General features: G+C 36.7%; 2 protein-coding genes across 3 annotated transcripts; both read left to right on the top strand.

The window, feature by feature from the left end:
* The first annotated feature begins 461 nt into the window (after positions 1-461).
* Positions 462-12,315, top strand: brd2b (bromodomain containing 2b). 2 transcript variants are annotated; one of them, XM_028013041.1, is made up of 12 exons: positions 462-603; positions 3,863-4,151; positions 4,370-4,507; positions 5,399-5,543; positions 5,869-6,032; positions 6,177-6,674; positions 7,802-7,930; positions 8,023-8,268; positions 8,376-8,629; positions 9,158-9,465; positions 10,061-10,186; positions 10,777-12,315. In XM_028013041.1, exons 1-12 carry the CDS (start codon positions 572-574, stop codon positions 10,905-10,907), a joined length of 2,460 nt encoding a protein of 819 aa, XP_027868842.1. In that variant the 5' UTR covers positions 462-571; the 3' UTR covers positions 10,908-12,315. The 2 variants fall into 2 exon arrangements, with proteins under 2 accessions (XP_027868842.1, XP_027868841.1); XM_028013040.1 differs by having other exon boundaries at positions 9,158-9,474.
* A 5,889-nt stretch (positions 12,316-18,204) lies between these two features.
* LOC114139779 (vitelline membrane outer layer protein 1 homolog) lies at positions 18,205-22,609 on the top strand. The gene is made up of 4 exons (XM_028009867.1): positions 18,205-18,468; positions 20,668-20,780; positions 21,301-21,607; positions 22,523-22,609. Exons 1-4 carry the CDS (start codon positions 18,262-18,264, stop codon positions 22,523-22,525), a joined length of 630 nt encoding a protein of 209 aa, XP_027865668.1. The 5' UTR covers positions 18,205-18,261; the 3' UTR covers positions 22,526-22,609.
* Positions 22,610-25,155: the final 2,546 nt, after the last annotated feature.

Genomic DNA, 25,155 nt, shown 5'->3' with positions numbered 1-25,155 from the left:
CTATCAGATTTAATGATTACTGATTCTTGTGTAATGTCTTTTTTCACCTTTAATTATTATGTTATACAATTTTTTTCTATATATATGTTTGTTTTTACAGGTTTTATGTCTGTAAAAATATGTCTTCAGAGTAAACGTTTAAATTTAAACTTCAAAATTTGCTCAAGACCCCTAAGGGTTTCAGAATTAAAAATATGGAGTATGCATGCCTAAAGACTGTTTGGGTTCAAAAGTTGTTGTACAGGCCAACAGTAATCTTTATATCTATAAAGAAAGAGCAACCTCAAAAATAAAGCAACCACAGCAGCATGACAGCTTGGATTCAGTGAACTGATGCGCTAGGTGTGTTTGACAGACAACAGCAACCAGCCAATGAGAACCCAGAGGTACAGCTGACGTCACCGGACAGACGCAACACTGCCACGTGACGAGTATTTATAGATTCAAGCGGAAGCAGCCAGTCGCCATTTCATTTCAGAGCTGCGTAGTGGTTGTGAGGTTGAACAGCAGCGACAACAGCGGTTGAAAAAAGGAGAGAAATTGATGGTAATAACAGTCCGCCCTCAACCTAATGGAAGCGGCCGTCAACCCACCTCAAGACAGGTAATTTCAGGCAGCTTTTTGTAGATTTAAGATATTTTACTGGCCTTCATGTGCTTTCTAAAACGGACATTTTTTTTTTCTTATCGTCAGCGTTACCGTTAGCTTCTTGAGCCAGCGGTTACAGGCGGATTTAGCTAGCTCTCAAAACTGGCTATTATTTCTGTATCAATTGGCTAACGTATTCTAAAAGTATATCCGGAATTGGTCATGCGTTTGCTATATAAACTCTCAGTGTACAAGCAGCAGTCGGTAGATGACAGCTGCAGCCCCATCGGCTGTCTCAGCAGGCTGCTCCCCGCCGGCTTTCTGTCAGGCGGGTCATTCATCGCTCACAGAGCCTGGCAATGCTATCCTCCATCTTTATGCAAGCATTATTAAGATGATTTTTCACAATTAACTGCTCGAGCGTACGTCCACATACGCAATTAACCAGAGCAAATCGATAGCCCTTCAACGAACCGTTGGATTTGGGAGGATATTATTGGATGCCTTAGCGACAGCTTCAGCTCTGAAGGATTAGACTCCTCTATGATGCGACGAAATAGCAAGAACTGTTTACCAGGTTGCCGGTAAAGCTATGATATTAACAAAAAAATAATAATTAGTAAGTAAAGACATGTTTTCGTCTTTGAGGACTGTGTGTGTTTACAAACAATGAAGGCGGGGCGTTCAAACCACGCCATCATCAGCCAGGAGATTGGAAGTCTCGCAGTCCGATTTGTAATTGCAACTGTACTGCTTTTGTATTGTCAAATTGCGATATTACATATTAAAACATAGATATAGCGCTGTTAATAGCAAAACAGTGAGGGTGACAAGACACTGGAAACATTAATTTGATTATTTTCAAACAATGAATCATGTAGAATGCAAAATATTATTTGCATAAGGCTAAAATTTTAATCCTTTTGGATGACAAATGACTCCACAGGTTTGTGTGTATAAGACAATAATTCATATAGTGAGTCAATGATGTTTAGCATATTAAAAAAGATATGGTAAACTTGTTAGCATCATTCATCTTACCAGCTTATTACAGAAAAGCATTATGTGGCAAAAATGTAAAAAAAATCACATTTTGAAAGATGCAGGGAAAAAAAAACTAACCACAGCAGCAAGCTACCATTAGTGTACCCTGCTGTAACAAATTTTTCAAATGAACTCTTTTGCAATATCACCTATTTTAATTACATGGTGGAGTTGTTTGATTTTTGGGAGTAAAATAAACTTTGTTTTTTGTAAAGAAATGTATAATTAATGTTCTCATTCCATATTTTAGAAATGCTATAAAGTGAAATAAATTCTACTGTGTTTACTGCAAATACAGGCCATTTTTTTTGCTGCCTATTGCATTTCATCATTCTGATTTCATGTTGAAAATCAGGCCACAAGCTTTGCCACAGCTTCTATGTCAGTGGGCCAGGTGAGTTTTTAGATTTATTGGGTGAGATCCAATTTCTGCCTAATCTGATTTCTAGTTAGAGGGATGTAGGGACGTGATGAGTCTATCTGAATGTCAGTAAATTAATTAGCACATCACAAACTTATAACTTTCTGCAAGGTCTTAAATTTTACAAGAAATGATAAAATATGTATGTATTTACATTCATTGCTTCTGGAAGCAATACTATTTATTTTTCAGAAATATTCATTTATATTGTGTTTCATGGCGGTGAATGAATAAATTGAATGTTATTTTGGTAAAACTATAAAGAACCCTAATGCAAATAAGCAGTAAACTCAGTAATTATATTAAATGAGTAATTTTTTTTTGTTATGCGGATTTCTAAATTTGAATGCAGATTAAACAGTTTATAATTAATTTTCAAGTAAACATGCTTATTGCACAGATTTCACCTTTTGCCTTTTGGTGCTCTATATTTTAGCATTTGGGAGTATAATGAGCAGATGTTAGTTTATTAGTGAAGCTATTTGCTAAATAGACATGCAGCTTGTAACTTGGCAACAGCGTTTTTCATTTGTTTAACCTTGTATCTTAAAGTGACTGTAGCTTACACAACCTTTTAAAAAACATGTTAAAGTTTCATTTTTATTCTTTGGCCTTTTACATCATATGTAGTCCAGATTGTTTACATTGTGGTGTTTATACTCATTTTAGATTTATAGTACTTTTTTTTTTTTTTTTTTTTTTGCTTTTACCTGATGGGATTAAGTTTGACGTGACATTTTCCTAACAACATTGACTGGCTGAACTCTGTGGCTTGGGTAGTTATATGGTCTCTATAGAATATGGTCGTGATGGATGTTGTGGCATGTAAAGGACACTGACATGGTCTCACTTTTTATTTAACACAATTAAGACTTAGAAACCTACAACCTGGTCATGTCAACTGTCCAATAGATAATTACCAGTTATCTTTAAAGGCATGGACTGAAGTGGTGTGCAACACTGATTCATGTTTTTGGTGAGACAATGTTTTGTTTTTTTTGTCTGTTTGCTTTTCATTTTGCATTTTTGTGGCTAACATTTTCTAAAGCTGGGGTTCCTGATTTACATACTTTATACTTTGAGTTATTAATGTTCTTGCAAAAGCCATGTAATTAATTAAAACAAATAATATATGCTTTGATTAAAACATTGTAGAATAAAACCACACCCAGTGTGTTTAGAATAGTTAAATAACTTAAGCAGCTCTAAACAATACAAGCTTTGTAAAAAGATTTATTATATTGCTGAGTAAACTAGATTGCTGCTACTTCACTTCTGTTTTGTTTAGTCATTGCAGCTGTTTCAGTTAGCTTTGCAGTTTGTGTTATTTAAAATAATATATAAAATCAAATGTAAACAGCGTGACTACTACTATTGCAAATCAAGTTTAAATAGAATTTGAGAACTAACTAGAGTTTCTTGAGCTCTAAATTAAACTGATGACAAAATTAAGACTACTCTCTGTTAAAATAGTTGTTTCCTGAATGTCATCATTTATTTAGTGTACAGATAAGATTTGGAGCCTTATCTGCCAGCCTTATCACATGATCGATGAAAGTGTGTTTGCTGTTGGCTCCATGCAGTGCTGGTTCTCATGAAAGTGGTAAAAGTAGCAGTGTTGAAGGAATTCCAGTTCCCTGGACAAGTTATGCGAATGGGAGGACAGCTTTTCTTTTCATGTGGCTAATTGGAATGAGTGGGTCAAGTGTATAAAGGCAGATTATTTCCCTTTGATGTCTTTGTCACAGATACGTTGACTTCCTATAATTCAAACTCTTTTTTTTCTCTCGCGTTTCTCTCTGACCTCAGCTCTCTGGTTGGGTTGTCCAGTGGCATGTTGGATCAGCACTGCAGCTCGGGAAAACGCATTCGCAAGCCCTCCCTGCTGTACGAGGACTTTGAAAGCCCCTCCTTGCCACACACAATGACGCAGGCTACCCCTGCCCCTCCGCAGCCCCCGGTAAAGGACCCCAGCCGTCCAGGCCGCATGACCAACCAGCTGCAGTACCTCCAGAAAACTCTCATCAAGTGTTTGTGGAGGCACCACTTTGCCTGGCCGTTCCATGAGCCTGTGGATGCTTACAGACTAAACCTGCCAGTAGGTCACACCTTTTCCATGATGGGTTTTGCTGCTTGTTGCATTAAATCAACTCAAACGTCATTGTTAAAATATTTTTAAAAATGCATCATTTTTGGGTAAACTTCCTCACTTATTTACTTGACTAGAAAATGAATAGTTTATCACAGTCTATCACATTCTTGTAAATTTTAAAATCCCAAAACAAATTAAGTACTGCATTGTTTCATCTTTTCCAGGATTATTATAAAATCATCAAACAGCCGATGGACATGGGGACAATAAAGAAGCGTTTGGAAAACAACTTTTACCAAAGTGCCGGAGAGTGCATTCAGGACTTCAACACAATGTTTACTAACTGCTACATCTACAACAAGGTAGGTTGAGATTTCTGAACTTACTCAGGGAGAAAACATTAAAATAGAACCCAAAGCAAAAAAAGGAAGTTTCTGCAGCTTTGCAATAAACCTGTCTGGGGGCAGAATTGCACTGTGAGCCAGTTTTTAAATCTCAATAGCATAAGAGATGTTGATGACCTAGAAAACATCTTCAGATGTGTTGAGCTGGGAACATCAAACTGCTTTTCTCAGAAAATACACAAGTTGATGTATTGACCAGTTAAGGTTTTCATTGAAACAAGAAGAAAATGAGAAATGGTTAAGGAACTGCTTTTCTAAACCAACAGTTCAAATAACAGAAATAACTAGAACTGTCATCCATGAATGTTTGTCTTTGAGTTTGGAATGTGGAATTTATTGAAGGTATTTTTATGAATTATTCTGTGTAATTATTAGGAGTATTCAGTGAGTCTGTGGATCACTTAAGATCCACCCATCCTTCCGTCCATCTGTGTCCATCTTCTGTACACTTGACAGTGTTCCACTGTGCTGCTGCTACTAAAACTGATTTGGTGTGTGTTTTATTATTTTAAAAAAATGAATTGATTTAAATAACGAGCTAACAATTTGTTTGTTTTTTACAAACAAATTACACATTCGTAGCACAGACTCACGCTAAAAAAAGAATTATAAAAAAACATGCAAAATGAGAAACTACAGTTATGATCCCCCTAAATCCTTTCTGACATGCCTGTACAAAAAGACATATTGACTACAGTTTGCATAGTTGATTATGTCAACTAATTCTTTTCAGCTGTAACTAATTCTCATTCTACACTAAAAGCCAGTGTGGCATTCTCAAATGATAATATAATGTACATTTGTAGCAGAATACCAATATTTCTAAAGTCTAATGTTTTCCCTGTTTAGCCTACTGATGACATTGTGCTGATGGCTCAGTCCTTGGAGAAGATCTTCCTCCAGAAGGTAGCTCAGATGCCCCAAGAGGAAGTTGAGCTGCCTCCTCCTGCTCCTCGTAGCAAGAACAGCAGAGGAAGAGGCCGCAAGTCTAACTGTGAGAAAAATATTGTCTGATTAAGAGTATTGAAAATGTACCATCTTAATTTATGTAACATTTTCTGAAGACTGTGCTCATGAAACTTTTCACTCTCAGCTAAGTTTCTGTTATCAGCTATTTTCTTATAATGTGATTAAACCAGATTAATTTTGAAACATTTCCTCCTTTTTTTGATGAGAATTCATTATCTAATTAATAAAAAATGTGTAAGAGAACATAACACTTGTTTTATGGCTTTATTTATTTATTTATTTATTTTATCTTTATTAATTGCTAGCAGTAGTATCTTTTCCTCATGTGTTACATTCTGCGCCGTGTGCAGCATCTCGGGCTCAGCAGGTGCCAGCGGTGTCTCAGTCCGCCTACTCACCTTCCTCCTCTGATACTGGTGACTCCATGCTGGCCAACTCTCCTCAGACTGTTCTAACCAAAAGTCTGCCACCAGCAAACATCATGGGCCTGCCTCCTACACAGCCTACCACTAAGGTGTGTATAAATACTTGATGTGTTTTTTGATTGCTGTGCCTTAAATGTATATGATAAGAGATTATTTGTAGGTTTTACTAAGTTTAGAGTGATTGCTTTTGCTTATAAGAGAAATAAGCAAAATTGCGGTTCTCTTTTGTGCAGAAAAAAGGTGTGAAACGTAAAGCGGACACCACAACTCCCTCCACCTTGGGTTTTACTGTTGGCATGTCGGGATCAACGCACATGGTGGGCTTGGGGAAAGGAGGTCACGGGGGTCAAGTCCATGACACCTCCATGCACACCATCTCCTCCATGGGCAGCATGAGCCTGGAGACCCCACCTGGCATGGGCCTCGTTAGGAGCTCCGGCGGTCCCGTTCTCCTGCAGCCGATGATGGCCGGGACGGGCCGAAGGGTGGGCAGCGGCCGTCCCATCAAACCGCCTAAGAAGGACCTGCCCGACTCTGTCCAGCCTCAGCTCTCCAAGAAAGGCAAGCTGAGTCCCCAGCTGAGGTACTGCAGTGGGCTGCTCAAAGAGATGCTGTCAAAGAAGCATGCGGCGTATGCTTGGCCCTTCTACACACCTGTAGACACGACTGCTCTGGGGCTTCACGACTACCATGACATCATCAAGTGTCCCATGGACCTCAGCACCATCAAGGTAACTCTGACTGGATAGAAAAGCAACACAAGCAAGGGGAAAAAAAGTTTTGTTCCTTGTTAAAATGATGTTAATGTTGCTTTTAATAAACTGTTAAATGGTCTAATGAAATAATTCTCAAAGTTTGGACTCCTATTTGAATCCAGACAAAACGAAGCTGAAAATGCAGAGTGTCACTGAATTTGGCAAACATATGTAGAAAAGTGTGGAGTATCATGTAATTTGGTATCTGCAGAGTTTATTTAACAAATGTTGGGATTCCCAACAGTTTTAAGTCTCAGTGTCCCCTGCGCTCATGTTCGGTATAAAAAAACGTATTTAGCCAATTCTACTTTTTGTCTGTGTTTGTCCAGCTCCTATGTGGGAGAGGTCTCCCTGCTGCAGGCTGCTGTATCATTTCACATTAAATAGATCCTCCTGTTTTGAGAATAATAAATATCATCTTTATACAGGGAACATAAATTTATCCAAGAATTTACAAAGCAAACAAAGGGGAAAGCAAGGCAATTTGGGTTTAATAATTAATAATATTTTTTCTGATTTATGTTTGGACAGAAATAATGGGAACTACAAAAAAAACATGTTAATGGGCTAAATTATTTATATCAAAGCATTACACAGAGGAGTCGGCATTGGTGTTTGCTGAAGTAATTTCATAGCTGTTTGCTACAGTCAGATGGTCCATTAGAACTAAAGGATAAAGCTAAATATAAGCCTGTTATCAAGCAGGGTAGTTGGTCAATTACTCAAAATAAAAAACTATCCTGAACATTATTTTATTTTTAAGTTAAAGTAGAACACAATCTCACAACTACTACAGAATTTCCTTCAAATTTGAAATGTAGCATCAGTTTTAAGCATTTTAAGTTGAGTATTTTATTTTTGTTAAAGATGGATCGTTTCTTTTCTTTAGTATGTAGTATATGTGCTTCTTTTTTATTACAAAATACTTAGATTATTTGATTTTTAACTTGACCATAACATTTGTTGAAATTCTATAATTATTTTTTTGTGATTTAGTTGCTTTCTTTTTAGGTCTCATATATTTGTTTTGTAATATGGTAATTTAAACCAAGAGCTTCCTGGGAGTTATTTTGACATGTTTTTTTTTTCAAACTGTATATCAGAGAAAGATGGACTGCCGTGAATACAGGGACGCCCAACAGTTTGCCAGCGACGTCAGACTGATGTTCTCAAACTGCTACAAATACAACCCACCGGACCACGACGTCGTGGCGATGGCACGGAAGCTGCAGGTGAGCGGATCTTTCTGCTTGGACCAGACCACGCTTCATGTCTGACGCTCAGTTTGAGGAATGAGGAACCGTTTATTTATTTTTTTCCTAAGGACGTTTTTGAGTTCCGTTTTGCCAAGATGCCAGACGAACCGCTGATGGAACACACGGCCATGTCCGTCATCGGACATCCCACGTCGTCTTCGTCATCTTCTTCGTCCTCCTCCTCGTCGTCCTCCTCCACCTCTGAGAGCGAGCCCAGCAGCGACAGTGAAGAGAGCGAGAGCAGCCTGAGCTCAGACAGCGAAGAAGAGCGTGCACACCGCCTGGCTGAGTTACAGGATCAGGTGTGTACTCAAGTAAGTGTTCCGCCCACCGTGTCATTCGCATCCCCTTTTTAGTTCACTAAAACATCCCAGTGAAAGAGACTAATTTATAAAATGTGTTTTGTTTTTTTTATTTACAGCTCCGGGCCGTGCATGAACAGCTGGCTGCTCTGTCCCAAGGTCCCATTGTCAAACCCAAGAAAAAAAAGGAGAAAAAGGAGAAGAAAGAGAAGAAGAAAAAGAAGAAGATAGAGAAGCGTAGCCGTGCTGGCCGGAGCAGAGCCGGTTCAGAGGAATGGAAGATGCCGGGCAAGATGTTGAAGAGCAAATCAGCCAGAGCAGGCGTTTCACAAGTGAAGAAAGCCCAGACAAAGAAGAGCAACAAGAACAACAAGTTAGTAGCAGAAAACAATCTTAATCCCCATGCAGGGTTTCTACTGGCGCTTCAGTTTCAGTTAGGTGTTTGCAAAGTCTTTGATTTCTGTATAAGGTCCTGGAAAGTGCTTGGGTTAGGGTTAGGGATAGGGAATGTAATTTACCGTAACACAATTTTAGATCGTAATGAACATTTATTATTCCTTGTTATTGATTTGTAGAATTGAAATAAAGCTTGCCTTAAATGTTTTATATGTTGAAGCTCATGAAATTGGGTGATTTAAAACATTTTTTTAAGTGTTTTGTTTTCTGACCAGTGTACAGGGTGTATGCGAATGAGACATAACGTTACTATATTTTAGTTTACCTTATCCCTGCTATAAAAAAAAAAATTCTTTAGTTCATTTGTATTGTTTCTATCTGAGTTCTTGAATCTTACTATGGGAAAAGTGTACAAAACCTTCGTCTTTTTCATGCAACTTATTTCTTTTTTAATCGAAAACAAACCTGACCTCTGACAGCTGCTGCTGTTCATTTCGTCCTCCAGGACGGCAAAGAAACCTTTCTATCCAACGCTGGCCCCGTCCTTGCTTCCCCACTACGACTCGGAGGAAGAGGAGGAGATCGTTCCCATGACGTACGACGAGAAGCGCCAGCTCAGCCTCGACATCAACAAGCTGCCAGGCGAGAAGCTCGGCCGGGTGGTCCACATCATCCAGTCCAGGGAGCCGTCCCTGAGGGACACCAACCCGGAGGAGATCGAAATCGACTTTGAAACCTTAAAGCCGTCAACACTGAAGGAGCTGGAGCGCTACGTCATGACGTGTCTGAGAAAGAAACCCCGTAAGCCTTACGGTGAGCAAGGTAGATAACGCCTCCATCTATTGATTGGTAATGTCCTCTATCCTGTTTTTATGTGTTTATAGAACAATTGAAAAGGGTTATTCTTATATACTGTACAAAACACAGACGTACTTACAGTAAGCAGAACTGAGTATCAAGAATCCATTTTATTTATTTGACTTCTTTAGCTGAAATTCATATTCATCAAAAATGAACCAAAATCCAAATGTTCCTTTTAACTACATTGCAGGAAAAAATAACCTTCGTCATGTTTTGATTCATTGAGATCCACATTTAAAAGTTGAATGTAGTTTGGGAGTTCAACTAACAATTATTTTAGTAATCTGTTTTTTCTGATGATTAATCGATTGATTGGATAAAAAAATGTGGAAGATTCTGCAGATTTTTCATTTGACCACTTAAGCCTTTTCAATACAATATAACAAACGTATTAAAAGTTGCAAATAAACAAATATTTCCAGTCCTTTAAGGACATTTTACTTTCTAAAATGCAATAACACTAATGCACGCTTCATCATGTGTAGCAAAAGATGTATCTACTGCAAAAAATGTTTTCCAAAATCAACATGTGAATGTTTATTTGCAGAAGTGAAGAATAAAGGCAGTATGTCTAAGGAGGAGCTGACTCTGGAGAAGAGGAGGGAGCTGGAGAGGAGGCTGCAGGACGTCAGTGGACAGCTCAACTCGGTGAAAAAAACCACTAAGCCTAAAGGTGAGCTCACACTCTGCTGTTCAAATGCAAATTTCCCTTGTTATAAAGAAAACATTCAAAAAAATTTAGATTCAAAAAAGAAAATAACTCTAGTTTAAGTAAATATTACCAATACAAAACTTTTTTTATACATATATTTTTGTGGTTTAGGTGAGTTTTGATAAGATTCAACCACTTAAATCCATCCATTCATGTTTAAAATGAAAAATAAGTAACTGTTGCTTCCAATCAGTCTGGGAAGGAGACCAGCAGTCAGCGTAAGTCTATCATTTTTACAGTGGGAATTATTATTCCCTGTTGCCAACCTTTCCTGAAGTCATCATGTGTTCATTAGAGTACTAATGCAATTATACCGAACAATTATGTGGGAAAGTTATGTACAAGAAAACCTCCACTTTCTAAAAATAATGGGCATCAGAGATATTTGGCCGGAAGGCACACCATGTTTGGTTCATATCTCCATAAATCCTCAGACAGTGTTGGAGGTGTGGTGAAAATCATTGGCTCATCTTTAGAGGTGTGATTTTGGTGCAAACATGGTCTTCCTGTTATAAGTAAGTCTCTTTCTAACTTCTATTTGCTCTTCTCAGTGGAAAAGCCCAACGCTGTGGAGGCGCACGCCCAGCCGTCACGCCTCAGCGGCAGCAGCTCCAGTTCAGACTCTTCCTCTTCCTCTTCTTCGTCCTCGTCGTCAGACACAAGTGATTCAGACTCGACTTGAATTCATAAACACAAGCTTAAAACAAAACAAGCACTGATAACTCAGGGACTTGGGCTGGCCCAGGACACAATACACCCTGAAACAGTTTTTTTTTTTTTTTTTGTTTTGTTTTTTTTTTTTTTTCCAACTGAGAAATCAGCTAAATTTATTGTGAATGTGGGACTAAAAGATGCAAATCCCCAAACACAAAATGCCTTGGTTTTTCCTCCCCCGGCTTTGTAAATACCTGTACAATTTTATTGTTTCTTTTATAAAGAAGATTTTTATTATCCCCAAAGAGGGAGGCGCTATTTAAAAAAAAAGAAAGAAAAAAAAAATGATGTGGAAAAACGGACTGTACTCAGATCTGCAATTGGCTGGCACTTAAGTTTATCCTGAACAGATGAACAAGTTATTTTTTCCCATATCTCAAAACATCCTGGAGTTTGAACCAGCAAACCTTTAGTCGCGGACCTTAGCTTTCTTAAATTTAACTTCAGTTCCGGTTTGATTTTAAATGTTGAAGGAACCAGATGTTAGCAGAACTATGTGCTTCCTTCTCATGTTCCAGATCCAACAGCATTTTAGTGGTGTTTAAAAGCGACCATATGGTGCTTTTCATACTTATGTAAAAACCCGAAGTTAATTACATTTAACGGTTTGAAGCACGACTTGTTCCTCTCTGTGTTGCGGTGACATTTCTGCTGTAGTCAGTCATCAATCCTGTACAGTAGTGGGTTTGTAGAACTGTATAGAATAAGTTTGACTTACTGTAATTACAAAGTTTAGCAGTAAGTTGCACATTTTCCAGATTTGACTGATTTAGTGGGAGTTCTCCTAAAATTTCTTTTTTTTATTATTAAAATAACACTAACTGAAAAACTGCTACAGTTTTTCCTTCTTCAAAAGAAACAGAAAAACAAAAGCATCAAAACTATCGGGCTCCTGAATGTTCTATTTATTGAACACATCTTTAATACTGAAACATTTTTTTCAAACAAATATTTTTGGTTGCACTGCACTTACTGGAACAAGTGTGGCTGCTTATTAAAAAAGTTATTTTAAGTTTCCCCCTTAAAGAATTTAAGTGAGATCCTGAAACTACAAAAAGTTGAACCTGCTGTTGAATGTTCACAAAAAGAAACGCTTGTATAAAATACTTTAACTGTATTTGCTGTTGCACAAAGTAATGTATTTCTGCTTTTTCAACTTTTTCCCCTTTTTATGTATTAATGTCATTCCAGTAGTTGTTTACACTGTTAAGACTGCTGCCTCCTGTTAAGCTAATTACTTCTATTAGAGGAAACCCTCTCATTGGACTGTAAATTACACCAAATAATCTCTTCTGTAGGACTAATGTGAGTTTTGTGTCTCTGTTTGACATTTCTAGTTTCTATTAAAAACCCAGTGTGCTGGAGTTGTTCGAAAACTGTCATTTTTATTGTGATGATAACTTGGTTCCTCTAGGTGGCAGCAGATATGTTACAGTCTATATGCTGAATTTACTGGCTTTCAGTTCAAGGTGAAACATTTTCATTCTGTTGCAAGCTGTCCTTTGTTAAAGATAAATCCAAAATTGCAAAGTGAAAGATGAGTTTCAATGTCAGGAAGAGCTGTTTGGACTTTAGAAACTGTCAAGGTGTAAGAAAATTCAGACCAGTTTATTTACATGGTGCCGATTCACATTGTCATCTCAAGCACTTTACAAAACGGGTCATAATAAAAAGTCATAAATACATTCCACTTGATTCCAGGTATACAAGAAATTTTAATGACATTTGTAGAGTAGAATAGAAATATCTCTCAATGTTAAGCAATGGGAAAGTAAACATCAAAACACCGGCATAACATTGAGGCATGTAGGTTCACACAAAGATAAAAAGTATTAAAATATATAAAAACTTAAGAATAAAATGTTGTACTGTAAGGGCAAGACTATAACACAAAATACTGTTCAGTTACTGAAGTTCCTCCTCGCGGAGCTCTCCATGAATAGTTCATCTAATTAGTTCCTCTTAGCTACATATAAGTGTATCTTGTGAAGAATCACCATCTAATGAGGCTACAAATTTAGGTTTTTCTTTGTGTTTGAGCTTTGGTTTGTTCACAGCTGCGTCTCAGCAAATAACAAATAATCTGTGATTATTTTTAAGCTCAGCCCATTAACTTTGTCCCCAGATTCCACATAATCTGTTTTCTTAACAGGAAGTGAGGCCTCATTCAACCTTGAGCCAGCCATGAACTGTATGGTTTAATACTGTAGATTAACCAATGTTAATGTCGATAAGTAAAAAATAAGAGTAAAATGACACATCAGAGAACAAATCATTAATCGCTGAAGAGCTCCTGCAAACACCACAACTCAGCCAAAGAGGTTTGACAGAAAAGCAGCCAGCAGGAGATGAGATGATAAAACATCCTCTTCATAATACGGTTTTGACATAATGTGACACAGATCAACGCTCGCCTTCCCCTCTGTCATATATGGCCCACTGTGTGGGGACAAGCGAGAGTCTTTAACTGCACCATGTGTGATTTGGACTTTGAGTTCAAATTTAAGGGACACAAACATAATTTGTAAATTCAGAATTAAATGCAATAGTAATGCCTTTAATTTTAATGCTCTATTTAATCAAGAAGAGCTGTAAATCTCCACTTAAAATATCCAATTTGAACATGTTAATGCATCCTCTCCCCATTCCAGAGTGAATTTTGTCATTCCTCTAGGTTCAGTACATGGTATGCCTCTGTTCTCTTTATTCAAGCTTGATGTGAAAAATGTTAACAGGAAATGGCTTAAGTTTAAGTTGGAGTTGTCAACAACAGGTAATATAAACACACTTTTGACTTTCTGTACATGGCGCCCAATGAGAGTCAAGATTATCCTGTTTATTTTGTGATTACATTGAAAAACCTTTCCTGTGTGGTCATTTGAGTTGTCGAACAATGAAATTAAATCATAGAATAGAATATTTTTCTTCAGTTTTTAGGATAAGTTGTTAGAATCCTGGATTAAAACACAACATTTAGGATTCTAAAGCTGTGCCTCCCATTCTCTAGTTTTCTGTGTCATCACTTGTACATTTACAGAGGAACAATCAGACATAAAACAATCTGGCAGTCGGTGCCTAATCTGCGATGACATTTGTCATGCCGAGTTATGTTTTATTGCCAACACAGAATAACAATGCCCTACTATACCTCTGTTGGATTTATTTGGTCTGAATCTAATTATTTTCACAGTGATGGATGGGATACATGGTTTATTTTATTTCAGGAGTGTCTGAAGATTGAGGCATGAATTTGACTTTTCAAACTTAATCCCAAACTCAGCAGATTTTTTTTTAAGGCATGTTCTGAGGACATATCAATCTCTTAGATACTGAGTAATGATTTCAAAGTTCATTTTAAGAACTAAACTTCAAATATATACAGTACAGACCAAAAGTTTGGACATACCTTTTAATTCAATGAGTTTCCTTTATTTTCATGACTATTGACATTGTAGATTCACACTGAAGGCATCAAAACTATGAATAAAACATGTGTAAATATGCACTAAACAAAAAAGTGTAAAACAACTGAAAATACCCCTTATATTCTAGTTTCTTCAAAGTAGCAACCTTTTGCTGTGATTACTGCTTTGCACACACTCTGCATTTTCTTGATGAGCTTCAAGAGGTCGTCACCTGAAATGGTTTTCACTTCATAGGTCAACCTGCCCTGTCAGGTTAATAAGTGGGATTTCTTGCCTTATAAATAGTCATGAAAATAAAGAAAACCCATTGAATTAGAAGGTGCGTCCAAACCTTTGGTCTGTACTGTATATAAAGGTTATAATGAAGTTGTCAGTCTCCAATTCATTACTGTTTCCTGTGAAAATTTGTACTTTAACTGTGCAAAACCTCTTGGGAACTGATCCCAGGACAAATCTCAATTCAATAAATTTATTGACAGGAGTCTGCATTTTGCAGGCAATATTCTAGTACAAAAAAAGTCCAAATCAGCGTTTTGGTTTGAAGCTAGAACACCAGCTTAATTACTCTTTCTTCTCAGAGGAATCATTCAGTCAGTTACCAACAATGACATGAAAACAATTATAAAGAGTTTGGTCACTAATGAAGTGGGATGCATTATTTCAGCTGGAGTACTTTGTTGATTATTTTCTTAATTATGTCTGAACTGAGAGATGGACTAATAAGAGTTAAGGTTTTAACAGTTCTCCTCCTAAACTCTATCTTCTAAAACTCTCCGGTTCTACTTCATTGGCTTCATTTTCTCCATTTAAAAGAAAACTATCCCCACACGACTGATTAAGTGCTCTGAGGAAATCTGTTTAACTCACAAGGGTCTTCTCTGTTCTTGACTTTAAAGCAGCAGGTCATTCAGCTAATTTTGTGCTTGGATAATTTTTAACACCTCACTGCCTCCAAATGTCAGGAGAGCATTGTTCAAGTGTTTGTCTTTGGGAAGTGAAGGCAACATAGAGGAGAGAATGAAGAGGTCAGAGTTTCAGTTGTCCCAGAAGAGAAGGTTGACACTTCAGATTATAATTTACAGATTACAAAATCTAATCTGAAACAAGCAAGGAAGATTTTTCTGTTTTTTTAAAGTGTCTTTAATTAAAAGTGTCACAATTTAATACTGTAAGTACATAAGCCATGAAATTCATATTTCTATGTTAGAACTATATTAAATTTAATAATAAAAATTGCATTTATCAATAATTATTTCTATGCTTATTGTTGTTGTTTTAAGCAGATTTTTTGCAGACTACCTTCTACTGTAATTTTAGTTCTACCCACTGACTTTATTGTGTAAGCTGACAGAAAAATTCTATTTTATTATTATCCCATCTAATTATTACATGTTACTTCACATTTAAATGTCAATAACGTATTATTGAAATATTTCCTTGCAAAAAAGTGATTGAAAATGTGTAATTTGAAAAGTTTGCATTTCCTGTGAAAATTCAGTGTGAATGCCTTAAACTGAATATTTTCACTGAAAATTGTCGTAGCATTTGAAGTCAACTAGAGAAGACTTGCAGAAATGTAAGAAAGAAAGGGTTAGAAAGAGTTTTAAAAGGAGGGTGGAACTAGGGTTGGAATGGGGGTTGGAAGGAGGGCTAGAATTAGGTATGGAAAGAGGTTTGGAAAAGGGGTTGATATTAGGGTTGGTACTAGGTTTGAATTTATGGTTAGAAGGAGGTTTGGAAGAGGTTTGGAAGGAGGGTTGAAATGATTATTGCAATTAGGGTTGGACTTAAGGTTTGAAGGAGGGTTTAATGGAGGGTTGGAGTTAAGGCTGAAAGGAGGGTTGGAATTAAGGTTGGAAGATGGATGAAATTGGGGTTCGACTTGGGGTTGGAAGGAGGCTTGAAAAAAGTTTTAGAATTGGGTTGTAATTAGGATTGTAAGTAGGATTAAAATGAGGGTTAAATGAAGGGTTGGAGATAGGTATGGAAGGAGGACTGGAATGAGGGTTGGAAGGAGGGTTGAATGAAGATTTGAAGGAGGGAAGGAAGGAATGTTGGATTTGGATTCACCGTTGGAAAGAGTACTGAAAGGAGGCTCAGAATTATGGTTGGAGTTAGGGTTTGTAGAATAGTTGGAAGGAGGGTTGAAATTAGGGTTGGAATTGGGCTTGGAGTTAGAGTTTGAAGGAGGGATAGAATTTTTTTCTATACATGTCCCTTTAAGCTGTGTCCTACAGGTAACAGATTTGTGAGAAAGTGACAAGCTGACGTATTGCAGCAAAATGTAAAGCAACTTGGCACAACTCCTGCCTTATCATTTCTGTCAACAAAGTCTTAGATGACATCATCGTACAAAGCCTTCCAGTTTTTGTCGGAACATAATCTCCAACTTAAACATGTTCCAGTTGACACAAGACTGTTCATTTTACACCAAACTTGTTTTTCACATAAAAACACTTTGGATGATGGCTTGTCACCATGATGAAATAAAGCAAAGAAGAAGATAACTACATCCAAACTACATTTTATATTTTTAAAACATTATTAGATTAATATGTTAAATAAAGGATAAAGCAAGTACTCCTGTGAAGAAAAGAACCTCAATGCACCTGAGTAGATTTTTCATTGTGGAGATACTTTTATTCTCTGCAATTCACATGAAAAGATCACATCAAAAATGACTTAGGCCATTATTTTAGGAAGGGGACATTATGCAAAAGTGATCACACAAAGATGAATATTTCTTTCTATTCTCTAGTTAATAGCCATTACATGCTGTATTATAAATGTTGTATGGTATGTAAAGCTAAATGCTGTCAGACAAACAAACATTTTCTTAAATAAATTCAGAGTTGCTTCTATGAAATAAAACCTTCTTGAGCTCACCTGCAAAAAGACAACAAATTTAAATTATAAATAGACTTTGTTTCTGTAAGTCGTATATGTGTGCTTTTTTAAATTGGAAACTTTTATGCTTCACATTTGTTTGTGGAAAAAAACTCCCACTGTTCTTAATCAAATACACAGAAAAGAAAAATCTTATATACAGTAATTTTATTGGATTCAGTTTTGGACAGATATTTGGACAGATATTTATCCACAACTTCATCTCAATTAGATACAGAGAAAGCTGTGAGAGTTTAATCAAAATCAATCAATCTATTTAAATGACGTAATAGTTGGAGGTTGCAGGAAGTACAAAGACAGGTAAAGTTAAATCTTTGATGCATACTCTTGCTCATGTGGGACATTTAAAAAGCACAACGGAAACAGGAAAGGGTTGCGAACAGTTTGGATCATACCAAAGGTAATATCAGTCACCTTATCTCGATAAGGTAATATCCAGCATAAAGCCTCAACATTTGGCAGAGTTTTAAAGTTTTCTCAGCCAGTTTTAGAAACCTGCACTAAAATAGCTATATTTGGTCAGATGCTAAATTTGTAGAATTGTTTAATTGATTGTAGAACGCCTTATTTACATTGCCAGAACACCTTGTCAATAATTTAATTTAGTAACTTTCTCCTATTTAATATATCTTCTTACCCATGATGCATGATGTATTATTTTAGTCTTTGCATTTTCCGTTTTAAAGTTAACACAAACTTTTTGTTGCAGCCTGCAGGTTAAAGAACTCTATTGCCTGTTTTTCTCTTTCTGGTGATAAGATCCACTGCTGAGCTGCAAAATATCACTGAAGGCTGAATAGAGCCCCTGCGTCTTCTCTTTCTCCACCTCCAGCTGTTTATTCCCACGCCGTTCCGTAATGTGACTCTGTAAATGATTCATGCTGATACCAGAAACTACAGGGAAGCTATAAGAGCTTTGAGTTGGAACCTTTAGCTCTTACTTGTTTTTTAGCCTTCCAGAGGGAAGACACTGACTTTCCTGTTGCCGGCATGTCGAGTCTGCTCAGTATCGTGGTCCTGCTAGCTGTGGCCTCCAGCGGCTTTTGTGAGAAGGAGTTTCTGCAGCGAGCCGGCAAAGATTTTAACAGCAGACAGTACAGATCTGTGCTGACTGTGAACAACGGAGAGAGATTTGGAGACTGGACCTGGCCAGAGATGTGTCCTGATAACTTCTTTGCTGTTGGATTCAGTGTCAGGGTAAAGGAATAAAAATGTACATTTACAAATATTTTCAATTTAAAATATAAATTCACCCCTACTGAAATCCATAATCTAAAAACAATCTTTAAAATAGATATTTTTTCTTTTAATGATTGAAGTCAAGGACCTTCATGTAGCTTGGCATATAGAAATTTGATCAAATACTAACTTTAGTGTAGCTTAGAATGACGTTAGTCAGTTTTTTGCTTATTTTAATTTACTTTGTATCATCTTTACTAACTTTAACTCAATATTAACCATACGAATAGTACGACAACTACGTAATGCAATTCATAAATTAATAGTATATTTCTAATTTCTCATAACTTTACAATGCAAACCCAATTGCCTAAGGCAGTGGTTCTCAAACTTTTTTCAGTGATGTACCTCCTTAAAAATATATTTTTAGTCAAGTACCCCCTGACACGGGCAAAACATTTTTGGAATAAAAAAGAGGTACAGTGCTGTAAAATCACTGTCTGATTTATTAAAGCCAAACAACTTATATCAGTGAACCTGACAAATACATCCAAATTGCAAACATTGCATGGTTAAACAAAAAAGAAAAATAGAAGACGGTGACCACCAGGAAGGTATAAAACCAGTCAAAACTGAAATATGCAAAACGCTGCTAATTTATATTGGTCTCTGTAATGGTACAAAATTAAATATATACATAAATAATAATTCAGTGCATGAACACACATTTATATTTTATCGAACTTTTTACAAACTAATTTTTCCCAAGACTTATGAGGAGCCTACTGATTTTTTAAAGATATTTTGAAAAGCTTCACGTACCCCCTGCAGTACCTCCATGTACCCCCAGGGGTACACCTACCCCCATTTGAGAACCACTGGCCTAAGGTACCTAAAGTGAGAACCTCCTGAATTTCTCAAAATTTTGATTAGGCTGTAACCTTTGCACAGAGCTGCCTGTAGCCTCTAAAACACAGATGTACAACACACATACACTCACATTACTCAACATCTAAAAGGAAAAAATAATATAAAAATAATTTTTTTATTTCATAAAATTACTATGACAATTAAAAAAAACTAAATATTTATTCAGTAAAGAAAAAAATATATTTCAAGACATAATGTTAGAGTTTGTCAGTGAGAAGTCTTTTCTGTCTATCACATCACAAATGTAAACATAGGAAATTTGCTGAACTCTGTAGAAAAATGTGCTTTGGTCAAACGAGACTAAGACTGAGCTGCTCTGGATCAATTGCTGTAAATGGGCATGAAAGAAAGAAATATATGAATGGCACATTATGCTCACTGTTAAGTACAATGGGGATCCATGATGCTGTGGGCCTGTTTCTCATTCAGTAGCCTCAACTCATATTAATTCAGACTCTTCATTGAGTTATTGTACTGTGTAATCACTAAGCTTTTAATAAGATCATTTCTTACATTATAAAATGTTCTGCTTGGAACATTAATCTGGAATTTGCTATCCTTAGGGCACTTGATTCTTGTCTTGCTTGTAATGTTGATTTGAAGTATTGCACTCTATGGCATTTGTTGTTGTGTGTACCTGTATAAGTAAAGGCTAGAATGAATCAATCGATCAATTAGTTATCCAAAAGATGTGATGAAATCATCACAGACAAATCAACCTTCTTCCATGGTCATCCCAGCGGTCAAAACGTCCCTTGAATCCTGCAGACAATCTGTGGTGTAACCTGAAGAGAAAAGATCATGAGAGAGAATCCAGGACTCTGAACAAGCTTAAGAGGTTGTGCAAATAGTAAAGGTTACAGGTTATTTTCTCTGGATGCTCAAGATAACATATGAAAGGTTATTGAAGAGTTGGGCAAAGTATTAACATCACTGCCACTAGCTGTGCATCCAAAGATAAAAAAAAAACCAAACAATAATTTCTTAAAAGGTTGTTTCCCCCACTGACAAAATTAACTACAGGGGGTCTTTTTAACTTAATATTTTGTTCATATCTTCATTAGGGGTATCAATAAATGTGGAAGGTTCTGTTTAACCTCTTGCTACAAGACATTAACTCACAGCCCTGTGTGCATACTGTGCAAAAATCCAGCTAAACCATCTATGATTTAACCTGATTAGATTTTCCTCAGCTGCTGTATCAGAACAGAGATAAACTGTTCTCTGAACCAGAGAACTGGTTCTCAGACCAGTTCTCTGTCTGAGAACTGGTTCATATTTCCTCAGGTGGAGACCAACCAGTACGGGGGGGACGACACCGCCCTGAATGGGATCCGCCTCATCTGCTCCCAAGACGAGAGCCGCAGCTTCCTGTATTACGTCGAGTCACACACTGGACAGTGAGCAAGTTGAACTTTTTTATAACAAAGCAAAGAGACCATACAAATCTATTTCAACTGGTCTCTAACCCACTGACAGACACATCACTCCATAACTGTCTGATTTTGTACGTTTCCTCACTCGTAAAGAAGTGACCAGCCTCTATTAGTAGTTTAATTTTAATATCAAGGCTCAGAATATTGAGATGGTATTATGTACAACATTCCATAATTCCAGAACATTCATAAACTATCATGTAATACAATTAGATATACAAAAGTTCAAATGTTGTTTCCAGTTGGTTTCTTGATATAACATTTGTGAACCTGCACTTTATCCACACTGAAATCCAGTCCAAAATTTGGTACAAGCTTTAAAATCGAGTTTTAAAACTAGATTTTTTTTTTTCAGTTGCCCTAATCCTCTTCAGTTATAAATTGGTTGCTGATCAAAATGTCATGAAAATACCAAAATTCTTGTATTGTCATTATACTTGCTTTTCTAATTCTAACTTCCTGCATTTGGACACCTTCTGTCTAGTACCGGAGAATGGTCCCATCCTCAGTACTGCCCTGGCGGCGTGCTGACATCTTTCCAGATTCGCGTGGAGCCCAAACAGGGACCGTTAGGAGACGACACGGCCGTTAACAACATCAAGTTCCGCTGCAGCAGCAACCCAACGCTGGAGGCGCCCAGCATGCAGTGGGGTGACTACGGCTACTGGAGTGAAGACTGCACCAACGGAGGCATCTGCGGCATAGAGACCAAGATGGAGGAGTACCAGTGGGCCCTGGACGACTCTTCTCTCAACGATGTCCGGCTTTTCTGTTGTAACAAATCTCAGCAGGTGTGTTAAAAGGTTTCTGATGCAAAACCCTGAAACTCAAAAGAAGATTTAAAAATAGAAATGCTTTTTAGTTCCCTTGAGTAAAGCCTGGCTATCATTTTCTAGAATATAACGTTTTCATCGTTGATAACTTTTTCCGTGATCACATTAAGCTTAAGTACTGACCCAAAAATCCAAATATAGTCCAAACTGAATCTGTTAACTCTTTTTTCCTCAAACAAATTATCTATTTTTTGGACTTTTGGGATATTTGGAAACCAAGCAACTGATCTGAAAGCACATTCATGTGTTGATTCCTAATTTCATAGACTTTTGGTTTGCCTACATAATTTATTTATAGCATTTTTACAAATATTAAATAGTTTTGGAAAACATGAAGTCAATAAATCATCACTAACAAACTGCAGGGCAAATCTGCTTTCCCTCTCACAACTTTCTTCTGTTTGTGCCTTTTTTCTCACACATGAAAATTTTAATTATCAAAGCAATTTTAATATCAGAGATTACTATAGGTTTTTAAGGAAAACTTAGGTTTTATACTCGCAACCATATTAGTAAGGTAATCTCTGAATGACTCTAAGAATTAAGGATTTAGAGTGGCCTAATCAAAGTCTGTATTTAAATTTAATTGAGATGCAGCAACATAATCTTGTATATTATGTTGCTGTTCATGGTTGCTGTTCATCCTGTCTGTTAGTAAAATTTATTTTATGATCTGAAACCTTTAGGTCTGATAAAAACAAAATCCATTGAATTTGGGCTTTTTCACATCTCTGCACAGGCAGATTAGAGAAAAGAGGGTTTCATTTAGAACATTATTTCTGAATTATGACACCAAACTTGATATGTAACTCTATACCTTTTCAGTTATCTGTCTGTGATGTTGATGAGTATTTCTCTTGTTCTTTTCCACAGTGATCAACTGATTCTAGAACGTCTTTGATACCTTCAAACTAAAGAGCATTATAACAGGAAAGCTATAATAAAACATCTTTAATCACAGATTTTTGGTGGATTACTTTCAAAACCACATTTTCTGCAGTTTTGCACAAAAAAGTATTAATATTTAAATCAAACCTATTTCATCAATATTAATAATCCTAAAAAAAATAAGAACTCTTCCTTGTTGAACAAGGTAAACTATTCGTCTCTTCTTCAGGTGAAGACCTCATCAGTGTGGGAGTATTATCACTTAATGTCCAATGAGGTTTCAGCAAAGTTAGAAGAAGCATAAGGTGCTGATGTAAGCCTTTCACTGAACTCTTGCTGCTGCTGAGGTAATTACCAAATGACAGGAGAATTGGTGCTAATTAATTTACAGTTTAAGTCTGACAAAGGTTGATAAGACAACAACTGGAAAACACAGAAGTAATGGTTCTAATTAATCTGGGAGGAGTTAATCGGCTAACAGAGTGTGTGTAGGATCATGGGGGAGAACTTGAGGATGTTATCTAACAATGAGGTAATGGTTTTTCAAAGATTTTGCAAATCAGGACAAAGTGATTCCAGTCTTTGACGTACCGCTGTGTTGCCCCTTGACTGTGATAATGAATACTCCGGTGCTGACCACATATTAAACTTCGGAGCTCACTGGCCAGAGACGGAGGCTTAAGTGCACTTTGTTGGCCCTCATGAAAGAATGAAGATGCTAATGTCAGCTGGATAAATGCTGTGTCACTAAATTCTGTCTGCTGTTTACTTTTAGCTAAAATGAACTGAGAGTCCAAAAAATATCATCAATCCCTGGTCAATTACCGCTTTAAGTCCAGAAATGCTATTTCTGAAAAAGAAATTATGCTGAAAATTTAGCTGAACTTTTCCACCTTACAAATACGTCTCAAATGCCTTCAGGTTGTCATTTTAGTTATTTGACTTGAGTTTTTCAAATGTGTTTTCATTTTTTTTTTTTTTTCTGTATAACAGCACTGTCACAAAAGGAAATTGTTATCATTATTATTAGATCTCAGGCACACATAGGGCCTAAAGATTAAGTTTAATCACTATGGGAGTAAAATCTTTTAAAAATTAAAATCTGAGAAGTGTGGCACGCATTTTTGTGTAGCCCTCTTTATCAAAGGCTCCAAACTAAACCAGTATACCAAACTGCTAAAAAAATAAAATAATTAGTTTACCTGTATATAAGGTAATCTCAGCATAAATACAATTGTTAGCTTAGAAGTTTGTAAAATAGTGGGTTGGTATTTAAGAACAAATGCAATTCTTAGACATGAGGGATAATAGCTTTTGTTAACCTATTCTTTAAGTAGTAATGAGGAATATATTAGTCAGTGCAAGTAACAGAAAAAAAAGTGCATTTGTAGTTTGCATCTTATGAATTTTATTTACATTAAGGTCTTAACTGATCACTAGATGGCAGCACTGCATAAAGCACTACTGGAACCCACATCTCATCAGTTGCAGACACACCTGATAAAAAAAATGTATACAGATATTTGGACAGCACTGATTTTAAATTAGTTCCATACCAAGCATAAAGGCTAAAGCTCCAACTCTTACTGGACCTTATGAACCCTCTGGGTGCAGAAACCTACAGAGCTTGTTTTGATAGAAACGCTGCTGCTTCCCAAACACTAGCAGTCGTAAAAATATGTATTTTTTTTTATTTTTACTGGCAAGTAAACTTCATTATTCAGAACAACCTGCCGTCAGCAAAGCATTGAATAACATTACCTCTGGTTCTCAGAGTGAAACCTAAGAAATGAAAATGCTCTGGGTCATGAGTTTAATATCCCAAACCGCAGATTCTTGGTGTTTCTGACCATCTTTTAGCAGCTCTCCAGCGGCTCACCAGTCTGCCTAAAGAGCCATTAATGCCTCCTGTAGGGAACAGAACGGGTCTGATGGTTGGCGTTTTGGTTGGAGGCAAAGCCGTCTCCTTAATGACCTTCCACTCCCTTGGGCTCACAGCTCTTGGCTTATAGATCACACCAGCTGTGTTGACTCAACTGTAAATATAATGTAGCTCGTAAACACCACAGGGATATTATGATGTGTGTTTGTGTTTTCACGTGAAATATTGATGCATGAGGGTCAGCCCTGGGCCTAAATTGCATTGTTTTGATCTGAGAGTGGGGGAAATGGATTATTGTGTTGTTGTGGGAAAATAACTATCAAGTTGATGTATTCTGAGGTTCAAATGGTAATGAAGGTAATAACCAGATGGAGCAAATCTGAAAGAAATATGGGTTTCTCTAAGAAAATTATACTTTGGGTTCATAAGTCTCACCTCTCCATTAGACTCTTCTCTGCTTCATGCGTTCATTGTGTTCATAGAATTGTGGCTGCCACTTTATCTTTTTCATGGCGGCACCTCCAGTTCTTATGCTGTATAACGGATCAGTATACGAGGTAAGACTAAGAACTTTATAAAAAAAAGCATGTATTATATTATTCAGAGCTGGAAATGGCAAAAAAACCCAACTGAACTGTTTCAGCAGGTGGTATGATTTTCTTCATTGTTTAGCTCAGGGATTAGGATTATACTATCAATGCAAGTCAATTATAAAGGTAGTCCGTCAATAATTATT

The sequence above is a fragment of the Xiphophorus couchianus genome, chromosome 3 (assembly GCF_001444195.1).
Source record: "Xiphophorus couchianus chromosome 3, X_couchianus-1.0, whole genome shotgun sequence".
Classification (NCBI taxonomy): Eukaryota; Metazoa; Chordata; class Actinopteri; order Cyprinodontiformes; family Poeciliidae; genus Xiphophorus; species Xiphophorus couchianus.
Note: the sequence above shows the minus strand (reverse complement) of the source record. Positions and strands in the feature narration are given on the sequence as shown.

Bases quoted from the DNA above. Each gene is read 5' to 3' on its own strand.
- brd2b (XM_028013040.1), top strand. From the start codon at position 572: ATGGAAGCGGCCGTCAACCCACCTCAAGACAG. The intron at 6,033-6,176 runs GTGTGTATAAAT...TCTTTTGTGCAG, and splicing joins CTACACAGCCTACCACTAAG to AAAAAAGGTGTGAAACGTAA. The intron at 6,675-7,801 runs GTAACTCTGACT...ACTGTATATCAG, and splicing joins TGGACCTCAGCACCATCAAG to AGAAAGATGGACTGCCGTGA.
- LOC114139779 (XM_028009867.1), top strand. From the start codon at position 18,262: ATGTCGAGTCTGCTCAGTATCGTGGTCCTGCTAGCTGTGGCCTCCAGC. The intron at 18,469-20,667 runs GTAAAGGAATAA...ATATTTCCTCAG, and splicing joins CTGTTGGATTCAGTGTCAGG to GTGGAGACCAACCAGTACGG. The intron at 20,781-21,300 runs GTGAGCAAGTTG...CCTTCTGTCTAG, and splicing joins GTCGAGTCACACACTGGACA to TACCGGAGAATGGTCCCATC.